The 20227-nt window shown below is 39.6% G+C and overlaps 1 protein-coding gene across 2 annotated transcripts in view; it reads left to right on the top strand.

The window, feature by feature from the left end:
* Positions 1–20227, top strand: part of eps15 (epidermal growth factor receptor pathway substrate 15) — a 49053-nt gene that overhangs the window by 16501 nt on the left and 12325 nt on the right. For both annotated transcript variants that reach the window (XM_051947363.1, XM_051947362.1), the window contains exons 12-21: positions 412–494; positions 6043–6115; positions 9264–9425; positions 9543–9740; positions 10048–10470; positions 10760–10837; positions 13801–13963; positions 14103–14147; positions 15805–16196; positions 19113–19182. In XM_051947363.1, coding sequence (XP_051803323.1) covers positions 412–494; positions 6043–6115; positions 9264–9425; positions 9543–9740; positions 10048–10470; positions 10760–10837; positions 13801–13963; positions 14103–14147; positions 15805–16196; positions 19113–19182 — 1687 coding nt within the window. The remainder of the gene's footprint in view (positions 1–411; positions 495–6042; positions 6116–9263; positions 9426–9542; positions 9741–10047; positions 10471–10759; positions 10838–13800; positions 13964–14102; positions 14148–15804; positions 16197–19112; positions 19183–20227) is intronic.

The raw sequence follows: 20227 nt of genomic DNA, 5'->3' as shown, positions 1-20227 counted from the left end.
TGGCACCTCATTTGTTTTGTAGATTCAATTTTGTCTTGTAAAGCTTCAAGTGCTTTAGTTATCTTTGATTTGTTTATCTAAAATTGGCAACAGAAATAGGGTTGTTGCTTTTTCCTTCTTAATATTAGGAAACAGAATAATATAAAGTGTTGTAGATGTAGTTAAACCAGAGCTTTGGACCAGAGCTTTGCCTCCTTCCAGCTTCTCCTGCCTCACAACAAAACAAGCGTCTCCATCAGTGGCTTCAGGTCTTTAATTTTTAAAAGGTATTGATGTAGCTCAGCCCGAGTGTTTACTTCTACTGTGTTTGTGTTGTCTCGTGCTTCCCTTAACATATCAGTAATTTGTGCGTAGCTTTACAAAGTATTCTTAATCCACAGTTTTCTCATGTTTTGTTTTGTTTTTCTCCAGAATAACGCAGTAAACCTGGCAGCTGACTTCTCTGCAATTAAGGAGCTGGACTCTCTCAGTAACGAGATTGTTGAGCTACAAAGGTAAGCTTTTGTTCTGTTCAATTTTGTATTTTTTTGCTAGTTTTTTTTCCCCCCATATTTGGGTCTCACAGAGTTAATTAAGATGTCCATCATCCTTCCTAATAGTTGATTAAGGTGGTTTTGTTTCATAATTCTCTGAACTCTGCCAAGTTTCTGGGCATTTTTTGCTCCTGTGTCATTTTTACTCACTGTGAATTCAGTTTTTACTGCAATATAAAATCCTGCACCTCTATAGAAGCAGCACAGCCGTGGCCAAGTAAAGAAAGCTAAAAAGTAATATCTGTTTTTGCGAAATATGACATAGTATAGTGTCATAAATAATACAAAAAAGTTGAATTTCTTCAATTTACAAAAACAGTACATTTTTAACAGTACCCACAGGTGTTTCCAGTACTGTAAAAAAAGAGAAGATGATTCTACACAGAGCAGACATTCTCCACTTTACATTCATGATTTGTCATTTATTTGCTCTGTGTCAGCACAGTTCATCAAAGTTCATCTGAAAACTTCCTGAATTTTTGTCGTGTGGTTGTTGGTCGAAGCCGAGCGGTTAATGGCTTCATGGTTGTGGTTAGAAGGGCAGAATTTTTAGTTTTTTATCCCCCGCCAGCCGTAGGCACGGAGGGGGGTATTGGCGTGGGCGCGTCTGTCCGTATGTCCGTCCGTATGTCCGTCCGTATGTCCGTCCGTCCGTATGTCCGTCCGTATGTCCGTACGTATGTCCGTACGTATGTCTGTACGTACGTCCACATTTCGTTTCCGGAGCATATCTCTGAAACTACTTGAGGGATTTCATTCATATTGCACCCAGGCCATCTCTATATAGTATAGATGTGCCTTTTGGGGTGTATGACCTTGACCTGACTGTTTTTTTTTTTTTTTTTTATTGTAGTGAAGATGTATCATTTTGTAGGTGTATCGTCCAGTATATATTATTATTTCTTGCACTTAGAGGTACTATATATGAGGCGGGGGATGTTTTAAGCGGAGTGTGTTTATTACAGAATCTTGTCAGTAAAAAAGATTTATTTTTGGCGATTTTTTTTTTTTTTTTTTTTTAAAGTGAGACATGCGCAATGAAGTGATTTTGATAAACAGTTGTCAGCTCAGATTTGAGTTTCTGTGGTCGGACGTTACCGGGCGGAACGAATATTTGGTGTTACTGTCTTCCCTCCACCGTCATCCCACATCGGATCGTATCGGCTCATCCCGTCCTGTGATCACATAAACATATACACATATGTCTATGTGATCGGAGCTCGTCTCTTCCCTTCACCTTCGGCCCACTTCGGCTCATCCCATCATGTTCGGCTCATCTCGGCTCATCCATTCGTGTTTCTTACCACCACCTGAATGGCCGGGTTGCTGCCGATTCTGATGTCATGCTTCACTTCGTTGCATAACAAGACAAGATGCCGAAGACCTTCGCTGTTTGGGAATTCTTTAGTTTAACTAAAGACAAAACGAAAGCAAAATTTCGACCCGGGAGACCAGACGAATGGATCTGAATATTCGGGCAGGCCAGAAACCACTATTCGGGCCAACCCTAGTTTTTACAGTAAAAAATTTGTCTCATTTTTGGCTATTTTTATTCATTTTTTCGTCAAATCCACTGGTATGTTTTGGGCCTCAGAGAGTTAACTGATGTCTGTAAAGCAAATGCAGATCACACAATGTGATGTTTGTATATTTGTGACACAATTGAGGATTAAATTCACTTTCACTCTGCAAGTTTAGGAAATCTCCCAGGACAGTGAAGGTCCAATTTACCATTAAAAGAATGACTTGAGTAACTGTGGAATCTATCTGCTAAAAGTTGAGTTGCTTGTTGCTACTTAAAACCGTGTTTTGACTCCAGTGTGAATCAGACAATATTGAAGGTGCGTAACTTCTGATTTCAAATTGCATCATATAAAACCCTAGCCTAGCCACGCTAGACAACCCACGACAACGAATTTAATTCTCTGCCAGGGTGGGTCTAGTTACCCTCCATAAGGCTCGAGGTTGGATTCTCCTAAAACTGGCCGGACGAATCACCATGAAGTGTAGAGTCAGAAGGCGGGCGTAACGAAGTGACGACAGAGGCACGACGATTCTGACAGAAACAACCGGCGCACAATAAACAGTTATCTTTCGACTCGGCTTTGGCCACAGCCCTTAAAGATTTGAAGCTAAAATTCAACTTGAAAGATAAACAAAGGAGGGCACTGAAGTGTTTCATTGAGAAGAAAGACGTATTTGGACTTATGCCGACGGGATATGGCAAATCCTTAATATAGCAGTTGGCTCCGCTGGTTGGGAAGCTAATGGGACTTAGCCACAATCCGCCGGCGCTCTAGGAACTACGTCAGCCTATTCGTTGTACTGATTGGTTGTATACCTACCCAATTGCTGCAGAGTGATTTGATAGACAACCTTTTAGCCCGCCTCCCTCCCTGTCGAGCGTTCCTAGACCCTTGTGTCTTAAGAGCTGGGTCTAGCGTGGCTAGGCTAATAAAACCCAGAATATCAGCTGTCAGAGCCGCTGGTTTTATCTTTGCATCCTGTACTGACCAGCAGGATGCAGCGTTTCCCCAAAGTTGGGTTTCGTTGCCAAATAAATTTATCACAGTTGCTGGTCTTCGCTACAGTCGGTGTTTGTGAACTAAACTCGGTCTTTCATGTGGGTTCAGGTATGCTCGACGGAATTACTGCCTCTGAACACCGACAGGCACAGCGTCAGTGAAAATAAATCAGCGTTTGTGCTGCCAAACGCAGCAGATGGTTGTAAAGCTGAGTTATGGAGCTGCTGTCTGACAGTGAGATGGAAGGAGGAGAGCGACAGAAAAGCAACACACTCCAGACTTTATCCGTTCACCTGCTCTTACCTTCATGCGCTCCACGTCGGCTTCCGTGTCAGAAACACTTTTCGTTTCATCGTTTACATTTGCATACCCGTTTTGCATGTTCAGTCTTGGTTTCGCCCGTCGCGGATTCAGTTTTCATACTTAAAAGATTGTTGCTTCCCTATTCATGAAAGCTGAGAGTGAGAAGTGAGAAAGTGGCGCTCCACACCACCCCTGCTTTCAGGTACAGAAATACATACACAAACTACGTGACAGCTGTCGCGAAGAGGTAGAAAACATGGATAGAAGCGGAGGTTAAGAGACAGGGAGGCGGCAGATTGAGACGGGATGATGATGTATGTGTGCAGCTGCTTCAAAACGTGGCCTCAACCTTCTGCTGAGGAAGATGATGGGTAAGAGGAGAATGGAAATGGTTCTGCTGCTCGAAGGCTATCTGAGGAGCTGTGCATTTTGATGTGTGGTGAGCGACGGAATATAAAAATAGATGCCGCGTTTGAAGGTTTTTCTGTTATTTTTAGCCGGCATTGAAATGGATGACGAAGGAAGAGTACTTTTATTTGTGTGCGTGTGTGTTTTTAAGGAAATTCTACGCTGCAGATGCTCACAGGGATGTGTTATTCTTTACCAAAACTGAAATAATAACACAAATTTGTAGGTGTAATTTCTAAATCTGGGTTATTTCAGATGTGAAATGCTATTAAAGCTGTTTGTTTGCAATAAGAGACAATCTGTGTGAGAGAACAATGGAAAAATCTGGTGAGAATTACATCGACGAGTACGATCAAGTCGAATAAGAATCTCACTTCACACATGAAAACATTGAAATATAGTTCACAAGCCTGTTCTGTTTTGGAATCAAAATATCAGTAGCTGCTTCAGCGCTTGTGTTTCAGTTTCTCTAATTTCCTTTTTCCCCAATTTTAGTTCTCTTTTTATTGTTTGGTTTTCGCACTTAGAGCTGAAAATATTCAATGGTTATGTGAAGGAAATCACACTCAAAAAAAAAAAGTGTTTAGGGTTTGTTTAACTAGAACAAATGACTGCCTGTTAAATTCGCTGTTAAGCCTGAATAATAATAAAATAAGATGGTTCTTTTTAAATCCTGCACTGGGGAAATTTGCAGTTTTACAGCAGCAAAGAGGAGAATGCAGAAGCATATCGAACATTAATTAAAAGTGTAAAACATACAAGAAATGCACATGAGATTCTTTTATATGTGCAAAATCTGAATGTCGCACAGGTTCCTCTGAATGTGGAAAACGACATTACTGCACAGGGTTATTCTATGTAGGTATATTAGAGTCTTCTAAACGTACAAAATATTGAAAATGCATAGGTTTAAATGCACCAAAGTCAAATAAGATATCAAAAACACTGTATTAATCGTGAAGATGTAAGTTTGATATATTACTGGAAATCCAAATTAGCACCTAAACAGGACTGAAATAGAAAAAGTAATAAGAAGTAATGTAATATCACACTTGATAATGAAATATTCAGCTTTACATTAACACGTGGGACGTCGAAGGAAATATTGCACATGACATTAAGATATTACACATTAAATTCAATTATTGCAGTTGAAAAATGACATATTACACATTGAATTAAATTATTGCAATTGAATAATGAAATGTTGCACATTAAGTTAAAATGTTGCATATTGAATTCAAATATTTCACTTTAATTGTAACTATTGCAGCTGAAAAGTTAAACATTGCACATTACATTCAAATATTGTGCATTAAATTTAATTTTGCAGCTGAAAAATGGAATGTTGCACATTAAGTTCAAATGTTGCAAATTGAATTCAAATATTTCACTTTAATTGTAACTATTGCAGATGAAAACTTTAACATTGCACTTTACGTTCAAGTATTACATTCAGATATTGTGCATTAAATTTAATTATTGCAGCTGAAAAATGGAATGTTGTGCATTGAATTGATAATGCAGAATACACTGACATTGTTCTTCAGGTTTAAGTGTTTAAATTTGACTTAGTGACAGCAGCAGGAATAAAGAACCTGCAGTGTTTCTATTTATGTTTTAATAATTTATATAAAGTGACTGTAATCAGACGATCAATGTTAAGGTGGATATTATCGGTAATAAGTCATGAAAGGTATTTTTAGTGTCTTTTTTTTTATCCTCTACTACTTTCCAGTCAACACAACTCAACATTTCTGGTGTTTCTAATGTACTTTTTTACATTACATTATCCCTGTTTTCCTTCTTCCAACCCCACCCGTCTCCTCTCCTCTCGCTGGGTGCTTGAAGTAGTGAAATATCGAGGACGAGCTAACGGATGATAGATGCTTTAGGTTGGCTCATCATCACTCGTCTCTCCTCCCTCTCTTCCTCCCTCCGTCCTCAAACAGCCATCTGCTTCTCACTCTTCAGCTCCCACTCCTTTCACCGAGCACTTTCTCCGGCGCTCGCTCGCTCGGTCCTCGTCGCGTCCTGAAAGTCTCATAAAAACCCACCTTTTTGTTGTGCTTTCTCTCGCGTACCTGCTCCACTCTGTGCACTGTGAAGTTGAGATTCCAGGACGGGATCATGGTGGTTCAGGGAGAGGAGAAGGTGGTGGTGGCGGTCCGGGGTGAAGCGCCGGACAGTTGGCTGGGTGGGCTGGGAGTGCCGGGTCTAACCTGTTTGTCCTTGGCGGCTAAATACTCGTGTCTCCTGTGCTGGACCCCCAGAGAGAAGAGCTCCGTGGAGGAGGAGATCAAGGAGAAGGAGGAGGCCATCCGAGAGCGCAGCGGCGAAGTGCAGGTAAGCTCTCATTTGTGAGTTTATGCCTGAAAGACTGATTTATGGGCAAACAGAATCAGTTTAGCGGACGGTTCAGCTGCTTGTCCTGTTTATTTTATTTTAGAGAGAGGTGCTAAAGCCGTGTTGTTGCGACGAATCAACTTGAGAAGATCAATAACACGTTTGGCCGTCAGTCTGAGACGCTTGTTTGGTATTACAGTTACAGAGAGGAAGGCGTGTCTGCCTCCTCCTCAGCCTCAGAGATGGGCTCTATTTTAGGAGATGACGGCTTAAAGGGCTCGTCCGCTCTGCGTTTTGGGAAGCCGGTCTGATGTCGGAGAGTGAGGGAGGGTCTCCGGGGAGTCTGGCGCTGATGTAGCTAAATTTCTGAGCTGCACTGCAGAGTAGCCTCAAGTGCTTTCGACTATTTATACTGTATTGTGTTTCCTGAGTTTGTTCCCGGGCGTTGCACATCGTGTTGGTTATTTCCAGCATACTCTGCAAACACTGGAGTTCTAAGACTTCGCCTTCAGTTTTCCTCTGAGGATGTGTTCGTCGCTGCTGCACGAGCTTTGAAAGCGAAACAGCACGAGTCTAAGGAGCTAACGTTTAATTAGTAATGTCATTCTTAAGGTGTGAAGGTTTTAATTTAAAAGAGACGCACAGAGCTGTTCCCATCCTGTACCCTGATATTACTGTTAAAGGCACTCTGTTCACTTATCAGGCCTGTAGAGGTATTTTTGCTTCTTGCTTGCTTTGTAAAGACTTGCATAATGTTTGGTCGATGGATGTTTTCACCGTTGATGCCTCACAGTGTTGAACCCGACATCCTCTGACTCACCAGATGTAGGCTGCACTTACAGATGCTTATTTAATGCAGCTCTTTCTGTGTGCTACTGTTTTCAGAGTTCCTCTCACTACAGGAACCAAAACAACCTCCAAGCAGTAAATCTACACCATGAAAATGACATCTTGAGTCTTATAATAATAATAATAATAATAGCTTTATTTATATAGTCCTCTTAGGAACAGTGGTCACAAGGTGCTTTGACAGTTTAATCAAGCAAGACGCAAGGAGACGAGACAGAGCAGTTAATTAATATAAGTAGTGGAAATGATATGTTGACCCTCCTGTTGTCTTCATTTACAGGCACCAAAAAATGTTGTTTCCTTGTCTGAAAAAAAATCCTCAAATTTCTGAAAATTTGCAAAACCTTCAGGAAGAAAATTACACTAATTTCTTAAAAGTTTTATTGAAAAAAATCCCCCAAATTTGGCAAGAAAATTCTTGTAAATATTTTCAAAAAATGAGTAAAAATCTTCCCGAAAAAAATCCTAAAAATATCTAAAGTTATTCCATATATATAAGTGAAATTTCTAATATTTTCTTTAAGAACATTCACAAAAAAATTAAAAAAAAATCCAGTGAATTTTTGCTGGATTTTGTTTGATTTTCTTTTTTTTGTGAATGTTCTTAAGAAACATTTTTAACATTTCTTTTTTCCAACAAAAAATGTTCAAAGATTTCCCAAAAATGTTGAAAATGTGGACATCAGAAATTTCACTGTGAAAATATTTATTTTTTCCACATTTTCAAACTTTAAAACGGGTCAATTTTGATGACACGAAGGTTAAATGAATAACTAACTAGATTAGAACACGTATCAAACAAGGGAAGAATAAGATGGAGGGTTAAAAGTTGAAATTAAAAATCTGAAAAATTAGGGAAATTAAAGAATTAGAGATGACATCACACAAAGGAACCAGGCATTACAATTAAACAAATAAACAGGACATAGTACAAAATAAAACTCTAAAACTAATTAAGGCTAAAAATAAATTTCACTTTAAAGCAGATCTATAAAAGCGGGTTTTAAAAAGTGAACTTACTGACTCTGAAAGCCTCATCTGCTCAGGCAGGTCGTTCCAAAGTCATATCACAGAAAACAGTTCTGTCCTGTGAATCGTAAACCTTTGCTTATTCGTCAGTGACTGCATGAGTCTTACATTTAGCTCATTTATCTGTTAAATCTGACTTTACTACAGTCACAGGAACAAAACCACTTCTGAACTCGGCTCCTGAATTTCCCGGACACCGTCTCGCGGGGCTCTGTGCTCCTGGGTTGATTTGACAAATCTTTTTACTCCAGAAGAAGCAGCGACACCGATCTCCCCAGTCTGCCGATTCGTTCCGCTTTTCACGTCCTCCTGGAGCCACGTAGCGCTGGAAAATCATCTGAGGTTGGAATGATTCCAGCGAGCGATTATTAAAGTGTGTTTGTCTCTTTCTTTGATCAAAGTCGATTCACTCACAGTTGTCTTTTTGTCGGTTTTTGTGGAGCTGCTGTGGTGATAACATTTTCATCTCCACACATAAAAATGATTAATCAAAACAATCTTTGGGGTTTATTTCTGCCCAAGACAACTGCTTTAAGGAAATCCAAACAAGAGCAGGCGTTCTGTGCTACAAACACACACCAGTGTCTCTGCAATAACATCACGAATATTTATTGCCTGTTTCTTATTTATTACTTGTTTACAGTGATTTTTTTTTTGGTAATCAAGCTGAGCTGTAGACCTGTCCACGATTAAAACCACCTGCCTAATATTGTTTTTGACCGGTCTGAGCCTAAATACAGGAGCTCTAATCGTGGTCTGTGGTGTTTTTGTGGGTTATCCGTCTTGTGGATGCTCCATCAGATTGGGGTCTGGGGAGTTTGGAGGTCAGATGAAATGTGTTTTTTTTTTAAAGTTTCTCTCCATCCTGACCAGTTTCTGCATTGCAATGGAGGCGTTATCCTGCTTTTGGTGCTCAGTCTGTGTTTAGGTTCTCTATGAATAGCAGGAGCCAAAGTTTCCTCACAGAATGTGACTCTGGAATGAGAAGATCAGTTTGTTTGAATGTGTGTCTTAAGATGCTGTCTAGACTGGTTCTGGCGCTGTTTGCTCATTTTCGCTCTGCTGACGAGAAATTTTTATCCCAGTAATTAACTCTAAACTTATGAGAGAACAGAAAATCATCTCTCAATTTTAACCTGTTTCTTCCTCCTTTCTTCCTTCTTCTCCATTCCAGATTATTCAAACAGGTTTCTGTCCTATTCTGTTAGCTGGGTTTGCCTGTAAAAGATTTATTTTTCCTCCTGACTCTCTCTTTGTTAATTGTCTGCAGGACCTTCAGGATGAGGTGGCCAAAGAGAGCGGGGAGCTGCAGCGACTCCAGTCTCAGCGTCAGAAGGTCCAGGAGGCATTGGAGGAGCTGGACCAGCAGAAGGGCTCCCTGGAGGAGCAGCTCACCCACATCCGCCAGCAGACCAGCCAAGAAACTCAGCTTGTAGGTTGACTTTTTCACCTTCAGTTATTTGTTAAAACTTTTCCCACAGTGGTGACAATATAAGGAAATAATAGGGGTAGGATGTTCTGGAAAACATTTGTGATTTTGTCCTTCCAGATCTCATCGCTGCAGTCGGAGCACGAGGACCAGGAGCAGAGGATATGTCAGTATGAGGAGGAGCTGGTCCAGGCCCGAGAGGAGCTGCTGGCCCTGCAGGAGGAGAGCAGGAGGCTGCAGGAGAAAGTCCAGGCGGCTCAGGAGCAGCTCACTCCTCTGCAGGAGTCTGTACGAGACTCCTTCACACAAGTTGCACAGGTCAGAAACTCAGCCTGTTTCTCAGTTTCACTTGCATCAGATGGAAATGACTCACTTCTATTTTAATCAAGCGAGCTGTTGGCACAGGTTGCATAACGGCTCGCATGTAGATTATTTTATAGCTTTACACTTTTCAGTCTGTTTTCTTGTGTTTTACATGTTAAACTACAAAAATTCTGCTAATTCTACACCTTCTGTTTCCACACAGCCTCTGCAGATGTTTTAGCATCTATGTTTATCATATTAAGTATTACTCCTGCTCTTTTTTTCCCATTTTTTTCTCTATTTTTTTCTCTCTGCCATTTAGGTTCAACAGAAACTAAATGACCTTCAGGTGGAGGAGAGGTCGGTGACGGCTCAGCTCAGCTGGAAGAGAGCCCTGGAGGACAGCTCCCCCGTCATGGTCAACGGATCGGCGGGCCCCACCGCTGAGCTGCACCAGGTTGACCTCTTCCACCAGGACCTGTTCCAGGACGACCGGCCGAAAGAGCTGAAGGAGGAAGAACCAGCCGCTGTGTGCGGTCTGCAGAAAGAACATTCAGATCAGAAAGAGACAGAAGGAGGGAGCGAGAAAGAAGATGAAGAGGAGAAGGAGGAAGAAAGTCCAAAGACCCCGGAGGAGGAGAAGCTGAAACCTGATGCCTTGGATGATCTCTACACCAGTCTGGCCTCCACTGATTTGTACAACAGTCTGTCGACACTTGGCAAGCCGCGGGAGAACGCTGTGAGGGTAATAAATGATCCCGTTTTTTTATATGAAAGGCTACAGCATCACCTCCTACTGCTACTCTGCAGCACTGTCGTCTTTTTATGCAACAGTGATTTTAAAAAACCATCATATTGACACCAAAATGATCTTTTTCATCCACAAAACCTGCGAGAACAGTAATTAACATTTGGTGTGATCACAGTTTTCTGTAGAAACACTGGAATTGCACCAAAGTGAAAATGTACTGCATAAATTCTTAGACGATCTTTCTGTCTGTAACATTTGCTGTTTTTTCTTCTAAACCCTCCAGGAACAGAACAGTCCTGCACCCAACATCTCCAGCGAGACCACAGATGACGCAGAAGAATCGCCAGACAGTCCGCTGAAGGTAAAGCGTTCTTCTTGAGATTCCCTGCATTTTTATGATTATCACACTTAAATCTCACATTTAGCAGAAGTTTCTGTTCAACCAAAGTTTGTTTTTCCACCTTGTGAAGCCATTTAAAGTCACAGACACGAGCTGTTTCTGTTTAATTCCATTACGACATGTATGGAACGACACTCTGTTGTTGGACTCGTCAGGATTAAGATAAATATCAGTCGTGAATGTTTTATGCTGCAGCTCAAGCTTTCCCTGCCTCAGTAATCTTTTATAAGCTGGTGATTCATCGTGCTGTATTGTTATATTTTTAGTTGTAACCAGCCACCCAGAACTATGTATTTTCTCATCCTCCAGTCCAACTCTGTCAGTTTTCTGCAAGTATACTTTGTACACTGGAAAAAATGCCCGTCTCAAACCAAGAAAAATAAACTTATTTCAAAGAACTTTTACCTTGAAATAAGTGAAAGAATCTGCCAATAGAACAAGTGAAAATGTCTTGGTAAGATTTCTTGAAATAAGATGATATTTTTTAGAATCTTGAGATCTTAAAATTAGCTGAGAAAGCTTATTTTAAGCTGTATTTTATCAGGATTGTCAAGCTTAGGTGTCTTAACCCTCCTGTTGTCCTCATTTACGGCACCAAAAATATTGTTGCCTGGTCTGAAAAAAATCCAAAAATTCAGCAAAAAATTCGCCAAATTTATAAAAAATTTGCAAAATCTTCAGGAAGAAAATTCCTTTAAAATTTCCCTTAGAAGTTGTATTTTTTAAAAAAAAACAAAACCCAAATTTGGCAAGAAATAGAAGAAAAAATTTAAAAATATTTTCAAAAAACAAATACAAACCTCAAAAAAAATCCTAAAAATATCTAAAATAATTCCATATATATCAGTAAAAATTCTAATATTTTCTTTAAGAACCTTGGGGGGGGGGGAATCTGAATTTTGGTTGATTTTTTTCACAAATGTTCTTAAAGAAAACAGCTCTTGTTTTCCCACCAAAAACTTCCCAAAAAATGTTCAAAATGTGGACATCTGAAGTTTCACTGTGGAAAAAAAAAAAAAAAAAATTTCCACATTTTAAAACGGGTCACTTTGATCCACACGATGACGCGAGGGTTAAAACAAGATAATTTGAAGATTGTTTGACCATATTTAAGATTCATCGTCTTAAAACAAGTCCCTCCATCTGCTGAAATGTCTCTTGTTAAGTGAATTTATCTTAAATCAAGTGGGATGAGACATTTTGACTAAAAATAAGACAAATAGTCTTGGTAAGAATTTGAGTTTTTGCAGTGTAGTTAATCAGATCATAATTTATAGTGTGAAAGGTTTCTGTTTAAGCTTCTGAACTGCACCTGGTTGAACGCTGGTGGTTTATTATCTTTTAAAAAATGGTAAACTTACACCAGTTCCCAGATCCAGAAACTGGAAAAACAGAAAACAACTTACCGTATTTTCCACAGCATAAGGCGCATCGGATTGTAAGGCGCAGTCTCGATTACGGGGTTTATTTCTGTACTTAAGCCAAATAGAAGGCGCATGCTAAAACAAGGAAACGGAAGCAAAACAGTGAGTCTGGTTTAACTTTATTCTACTACATATTTAAAAATACACTCATTATTTTTTGATTAATCTTTTGTCACAAATCCATCAGAGTCCTCGTCTTCTGTATCTGAACTGAACAGCCGGGCAATTTCGACATCAAACATGCAGGGTTCACTCTCCTCATTGTCGGAGTCAGTCTCGTTGCCGGGTGGCTGTTCAGCAATGATGCCGGCTTCCGCGAAAGCTCGGACAATAGTCAGTACTGTACGTAGCTTTATGTAATGTTCTCTAATGTTTATAGCTGTGAAAATGAAAATGAAAAGGCTTTTAAGTGCGCCTTATAGTGCGGAAAATACGGTACAGATTTTCAACTTTTCCAACTCGTGTGACTTCCTGTTCCACCTGGGAAGTTTAAATATGATATTTCACCAAAGTCACTTTATTCTAGATGCCTCTTTTTAACTTCACCAGTAAAAAAAAAAACATTTGTTTTGTCAACATTATGCAAAAAAACCCCTCAAATTTAGCTCTCCTTGACACCACTGAGGAACCATTAGTGACAAAAAATGATCAGGGATGTGTCTAACTGTGGATTTTCCAACTCGGTCTAGAAAATTAACCAAGTCATCAAAATGTTAGTTCATCAAAGTCCCTTTATTCTTTGGGGCAGAGGATAATTTGATTTATCTAAGTGGAGGTGGGTCATTCCGCCTCATTTCACTGAATCCCCCACATCCAATCATCTTTTGTTTGACAGATTTTTTTTTTGAATGAATGCTGATTGAAATTAGTTTGACTGTTTCCATTTATGAATTGGAAAAACATTATTTTTCTTTTAGCCCCACTGACAGTGTTATACAACCACTTTAGGAGTGCTTTAGCCATCGTACCTGCTCAGCGATTGTCCTAATATTTGCCGTAAATGCAAAAAAAAACAACCTTAATTTTCTTATTTTTGTCACCTTTTTGCTCCCATAGGTGCCAATCACAGGGGAAAAAATCCACCTCTTACAGTGGAAAATAACAAAATGTCAGGGTATTATTTCTCAAGTTACAGCACTTCAAACAGCTCTCCCCCAATTGGCACGAAGATAACAATGCAAAAATGGACAAAACTTCACCTTCTTGGGGACTTTTTAACCCAAAAACTGAAGACTCTAGATTTTACACACGGTAAACTCAATCAATATTTGTCACTTTTTAAGAAAATGTGTCAAATTGAAGATTGTCAGATGAGAACTATTTTAAAATTAGAGGATTTAAAGTGGAATGGCTCAGGTGGGAATGTCACGTTGATGCATTCAGGATGTTTGTGATATGTTACTTCGGATAAATTGATTAAAATGTTTACAATTAGAAAATACAAACAAATAAATGCACATAATGTATTCCAATGTTCTCTTCTATGTTGCTGCCCAACAGGTTGCATCACCAGAGCCAGAGAACAAAGACGAGCCAAAGACGGATTCGACAGAAACTCCGTCTTCGTTACCGCCTCAGGTCGGCCCTCGATCGATGCCGCCTCAGACCAGCCCCCCATCCCTGCCTGAGATGGACTTCTTCCATTCAGACCCTTTCACTGACCGTAAGTCCTCATCACGCTGAAGTCAGACCTAAAAACTCCCTCAGACCGATCGGTTTTACAGACGGAGCGTATTTATATGAACTGTAATCGATGCCAAAGCCTTGAAAATGTCAGCCTTCAGATGTCTTTTCCTTTGCAGATGATCCATTTAAGGATGATCCTTTTGGAAAAACGGATGCTGCAGGTACATTTTTTTTGTACTCATATGCCTGTTTTTTACCATTTAAGCACCAAAGTCGCAATATTGCGACAAGCAACATTGCTGAACATAACAAGCCACAGCTTCAAATATAGTGCCTCATGCAGTTACTACTTTATACCAGGAGATGGCGGACATCTGGAACTTCAATCTGAGCATCATTTGTGGGCGTGTTTTCATTCAACGTTTAGGAGTTTACAGAGTTTGAAAACCGAGGAGACGAGACTCGTAGTCGGAGCGTATCAGAGCGCAAGACGCCGCATTTTAGAGCGAGAAAACTCACCGTACCGAGAGGTCTGGTCAACGCTGACAAAGTACTTTGTCAAATAATGGCTTACTCATATTCTGAAGAGGAATATTCACCCTCTGATGAAGATGTTCAGTCGTCCACTGAGACAGAAAGTGATGCTGCGTCTGTGACAGTCCACGAGCAGCACATACTGGAGCCGATGCTTTGCTTCACGGGGTCCGGGGGGCAGGAGGGGACGTGGTGGGTGCAGCAGGGGTGGTTAAAACACCGCTAATGGTGAGGGGGATAGCGGGGATGCAAAAAAACGCGGAAATAGCAGCAGACACGGGAGAAAATGCACCGGTAATAACGGTGGAGGCCGCAGTGGCGTTCACGGCCCCGTCGTAAATGACGATGATGATGGCTGGGTTTGCTTGACAGATGAAGAGTATCACAAGTGGATCAGACATTTTTATAAGCCTGTTGGGTATCATGGAGAAAGGGATCTGACAAATTCTGAACCAAACAATCCCATCTTGATCCATGAACATCAATAAAGTTATGTAATCCGTATGTCCGACGCCTGATGACGTCATAATATGCAAATTAGATGAGTGAATTTACTCCCATCATAAACTTTGGGTCATGCTGATGATTTTTCTCATTTACAGTTTGCCTTTATCTCCAACCATTTTCAAGTTGCAACATTTTGAAAAAATGACATCAAAACTGAATATTTTATTGAAAAAACTCGGGTGCCTAAAGGGTTAACCCGTTAAGTTTCAGTGTACCGCCGGCGGTACACCTACTAATTTGCATAGGAATTTAAAGAATGTCCGACGGCTGCAAACGCGAATATACAAACACTATACGCCAATGGAAAGCTTAGATTCTCATGAATCCGCCGGTATAAACCACTTTCAGATGCGATTACCACAGCGGGTGAGAAAAACACATTTGTCCGACAAACAACGAATATCCATCCATCCGTTCTCTATACACGGCTTCAACGTACACAGCGCGACTCACATTTCCGGGTTTATTATTACACACAGATGAAAATATTCCACAAAAAACGGCCATAATCCAACCTTGGACATCCAGACGAAACAAGCCAGTAAACTATTTTGTCCAAAACATGTCCTGAAGTCGGTATAAAATCCACGAATCGGTCGTTTTCAAGGAAATGCACCTCGCGATGCTCGTCCAATATTCCCTGTATTTCTCGTCATATTTTTTATTTACAAATAGAATATTAGCGATTTTTTTGTACTGAAAATGGCTGGAATTGACTGAAGCTTAAAGGGTTAGGTGATAAACAGACACAAGAATAAATTTCAACCAAGTGCCTCATTATTTACTGTTTGGGATTCTGTCATTTTAAATACTTAAGTTCTGTTTCTGTTGAATCAGATCCATTTGGGGGAGATCCGTTCAAAGGCAGTGACCCGTTCGCTGCAGACTCTTTCTTCACTCAGCCCTCCGGCACCACCTTTTCCTCAGAGGACCCGTTCGCCGCTTCAGCTGATCCCTTCGTTACCACTGCTGGCATGCCAGAACCCGACCTGTTTGCAGCCAAGCTGAACGACTCTGCAGCTGCACCGGCGGCGGGTCCGGATCCCTTCACCTCCAAACCCACCAACCCGACTTCCAAGGATCCGTTCGGCTCCACGGCCAACAACACGGCGGATTCCGACCCGTTCGGAGAGAAGGTGAACGCCGTGGGGGAGGCGGATCCGTTTGGTTCTCAGGAAGGAGGGTCGGATCCGTTCAGCTGCTCCTCACCGAGCTCTGATCTGGCAGTGGTGAGTCGGCCCGCTGACTGAAAGTTATTTAACATTCCTTTATTTTTTCGCTGGTTTTATGCCTTTAGTTGATCGTAAAAATTTGGATAGAAAGCAGAGGAACTGGAAAAAGTGCCCCTCTCAAAACAAGAAAAAAAAAACTTATTTCAAAGAACTTTTACCTTGAAATAAGTGAAAAGATCTGCCAGTAGAACAAGTGAGAAATGACTTGGTAAGATTTCTTGAAATAACATCTGATATTTACAATATTGAGATCTTAAAATTAGCTGGAAAAACTTATTTTAAGCTCTATTTTACCAGGATTGTCAAGCTTAGGTGTCTTAAAATAAGCCAGACATGCTGAAAAATAGCACTCAAGAATAGATTTTTGCTTTCATTAAGCCTCCTAATTTGAGATGTATTAACCCTCCTGTTGTCTTCATTTACGGGCACCAAAAAATATTGTTTCCTTGTCTGACAAAATCCAAAAAAGTAAGCCAAAAAAATTCCCCACGTTTCTGAAAATTTGCAAAATGTTCAGGAAGAAAATTCCAACAATTCTCAAAAGTTTCCCTTAAATGTTTCATTTTTGCATAACACCCCAAATTTGGCAAGAAAATTCTTGTAAATATTTTCAAAAAATGAGTGAAAATCTTCCCAAACAAGCGTGATTACATTTATATCAGTAAACACTTTTTTGGAAGATTTTTACTCATTTTTTGGAAAATATTTACAAGAGTTTTCTTGCCAAATTTGGGGGATTTTTTTAAATCAAACTTTTCAGGGTAACTTTTAAGGAATTATTGGAATTTTCTTCCTGAAGGTTTTGCAAATTTTCAGAAATTTAGGGTATTTTTTGCTGTATTTTTAGATTTTTTTTTTTAAGACAAGGAAATAATATTTTTTTGGTGCCCGTAAATTTGGACTACAGGAGGGTTCAGAAGACCATTTTTTACTAAACTGCTTGTAAATAATAGAGAATGTTGGTACTATACACTGATGCACGCTTTCTAATATTCCTATTTTTGTTGTATTTTTTGTCCACCAGTAGATGACGCTGAAGCCACATCAAATACACAAAATTGTGGATACATTTTTTTCAAATGTGGATGCTGTACCTTGCAAATCTCTAATGTTTTTAGAAAAGTTTGCTCATCTGTGACGCATGTGGTTTAAGCACTTGATGTAAAAATTAAGATTATTATCATTATCAGTCATGAATGTGTGAGGGCACTGCTTCAGCTTTGTTTGATTGCATTTTATAGGGTTATAAATTTGAACCCCAAAAACCTACCAGAGGTTTTTTAAGGCATCTTATCTTCAGAAAAAAAAAAGCCAATATTACATCATTCATCATAGTAAAACCTGCAAAAACAGAAAAAATAATCAGACGTTTGACTTTTAAACACGGGAAAAGTATCCAAATCTAAGTTAAAATCAGGATATTTTATCTGAGTCACTTTATTTACATGTTTCATTTCAAAATTCAGCAAACGTGTGTTGTGGAAGTGCAGCGATGACGAGGCAGAATCTGGAGCCTCAGATGACTCAGGTTGCAAAAGTTTTTTACTGATGTCAGGAGAAGTGACACCGACAGAGCAGCAGTTCATGCAAGCAGCTCCAGCATCATCTCTGAGGATTCTGTATGATTTTCTGGTATATATTGTAGCTGGGAGAAGGTCAGATTTAGATTACAGACTGATATGGAGACAGCTAGTCTGCTTAATCACATCAGAATAGGCAATATCTAATCAACTGCAGCGTCTGCCTGTCTAAAGGCTGTTATCTACTTAGAAAGGGGAAAGAGTCATTTGCACAAAACAGATAAAAGACAAGTGTGGAAATTGTACAGAAACTCCTTGAAGTTCAGACAGTTGAAAGCTTTCTGTCACTGACTTGTGAGTTCAGAGGTTGTTCAGTAGTAATGGTCGTAGTTATTGTAGGAGTATGTTGTTTTAGCGCTTTATTTAAGTTCATACTTTTTAGATCTCCTTCACAAATGACAAATCCAATGTAGAGTTAGAATCTGAAAGTGGTATTAATAAATTAAAAACAACAATTCAGTCTTGACTGGAAAATAATGTGTGGACTTTGCAGACCTGTTTTATTTATCTTTAACCCTCGTGTCGTCCTGCGGGTCAAAATTGACCAGTTTTAAAATTTGAAAATGTGGAAGAAAAAAAAAATTCACAGTGGAACTTCTGATGTCCACATTTTCAACATTTTTGGGAACTCTTTGAACATTTTTTGGGTGAAAAAAAGAAATGATTTTTTTGTGTGAATGTTCTTAAAGAAAATATTAGAAGTTTTACTGATATGTATGGAATCACTTCAGATATTTTTAGGATTTTTTTTTTTTTGGAAGATTTTTACTCATTTTTTGAAAATATTTACAAGAATTTTCTTGCCAAATTATTATATTTTTTTTTAAATGAAACTTTTAAGGGTATGGAAGCCTGTTTCCACCACTTGAAAAATAAAGTCAAATGCTATCTCATAATTATGAGATACAAAGTCATAATTATGAGATAGCAATTCATAATCATTAGATACTAAGTCATAATTATGAGATAGTAAGTCATAATTATGAAATAGAATCTCATAATTATGAGTTAGAAAGTCATAATTCTGACTCTATCTCATAATTATGAGATAGCATTTTTTCAAGTGGCGGAAACGGGCTTCCATATCAGGGAAACTTTTAAGGAATTATTGGAATTTTCTTCCTGAAGGTTTTTAAAATTTTCAGAAATTTGTGTATTTTTTTTGGTGAATTTTTGGATTTTTTTTCAGGCAAAGTAACCGTATTTTGTGTTGCTTGTAAATGAGGACAACAGGAGGGTTAAAATACGTCACTGATGATTCCAGTTGATCGCTCTGTGGCTCAGGATTTTATTTTACGACGTGCTGAATGTGGTGTTTTTGTTGTGTTTTCAGAAGGACATTGCAGCGACCAACGACCCCTTCGCTCCGGGCGGTACGACGGTGAACGCCACTTCAGATGCAGGTATGACCTAGAGTGCCTATATAATGAGAGTGGCAACATGACGGGTCCAAAAAATTGTGGTCACGTGATCTATAGGAGCCATTTTGTTTCCAATTCATGAACGCCGGTTATGCCTGTTAACGTTGTTTACAACGCAGAGAGTAATTCTAGGTCTTTTTTGGTTTCATAAATACCTGAAAAATGACGGGCTGTTATGCCTTTGGGTGCACAAATCGATCGGAGAAGGGATTACACATGTTTAGATTTCCCAGGAGTAGTGAAAGAATGAAACTGGGGGAAAATAAAGTCCGGAGAGTGGGATGGAAACCGACTTCATCATCGTTTTTGTGCCAGGTTAGTCCCATGTATGTACTTTCATGTTATGATGTATGGGTGAATGACAGATAGAAAAGTTTGATATGATTTTAGGCAGTTGTGGTTATTTTGACTTTGACCATTTTCATGCATGGAGATGCATGAAATACGGGCCGCTGAAGTTTAACGGGTTACCCCGTTAAACTTCAGCGGCCCATCTGAGCTTCGACAACAGCCTCCCTGTTCATTCACATGATTTCCAATTCAACAAACAGCTGACAGTTTTCTGTTTCCTATTTTCTGTTTTCCGTCCAACCTGCAGTCACTTATCAGCCTCATATGACCCGAACAGGCTCCGTGTTGTTCACCTGTTTCTGGGCTGTTAGCCGCCGTTAGCATGAGGATGCTGTTAGCCATATGCTTACAGCTGCAGCACCGTACAGGCGGACGGGAAAACGTATTTTACTAAATTGACCGAAGCTGAAAACTCGATGATAGAAACATTATACACCCATGGAAAGCTTAGATTCTCATGAATCCGCCGGTATAAACCACTTTCAGATGTGATTACCACAGCGGGTAATATAAACACATTTGTCCAACAAACAGCAAATAACGTAAACAGCACAACTCACCTTTGAAGGATCAAAACTAGTCACAGATGAAAATATTCCACTAAAAACGGCCATGATCCAACCTTGGACATCCAGACAAAACAATCCAGTAAATTATTTTGTCCAAAACATGTCTT

The sequence above is a fragment of the Acanthochromis polyacanthus genome, chromosome 4 (genome assembly GCF_021347895.1).
Source record: "Acanthochromis polyacanthus isolate Apoly-LR-REF ecotype Palm Island chromosome 4, KAUST_Apoly_ChrSc, whole genome shotgun sequence".
In the NCBI taxonomy this organism is placed as follows: Eukaryota; Metazoa; Chordata; class Actinopteri; family Pomacentridae; genus Acanthochromis; species Acanthochromis polyacanthus.
This window is presented reverse-complemented; position numbering and strand designations above follow the sequence as displayed.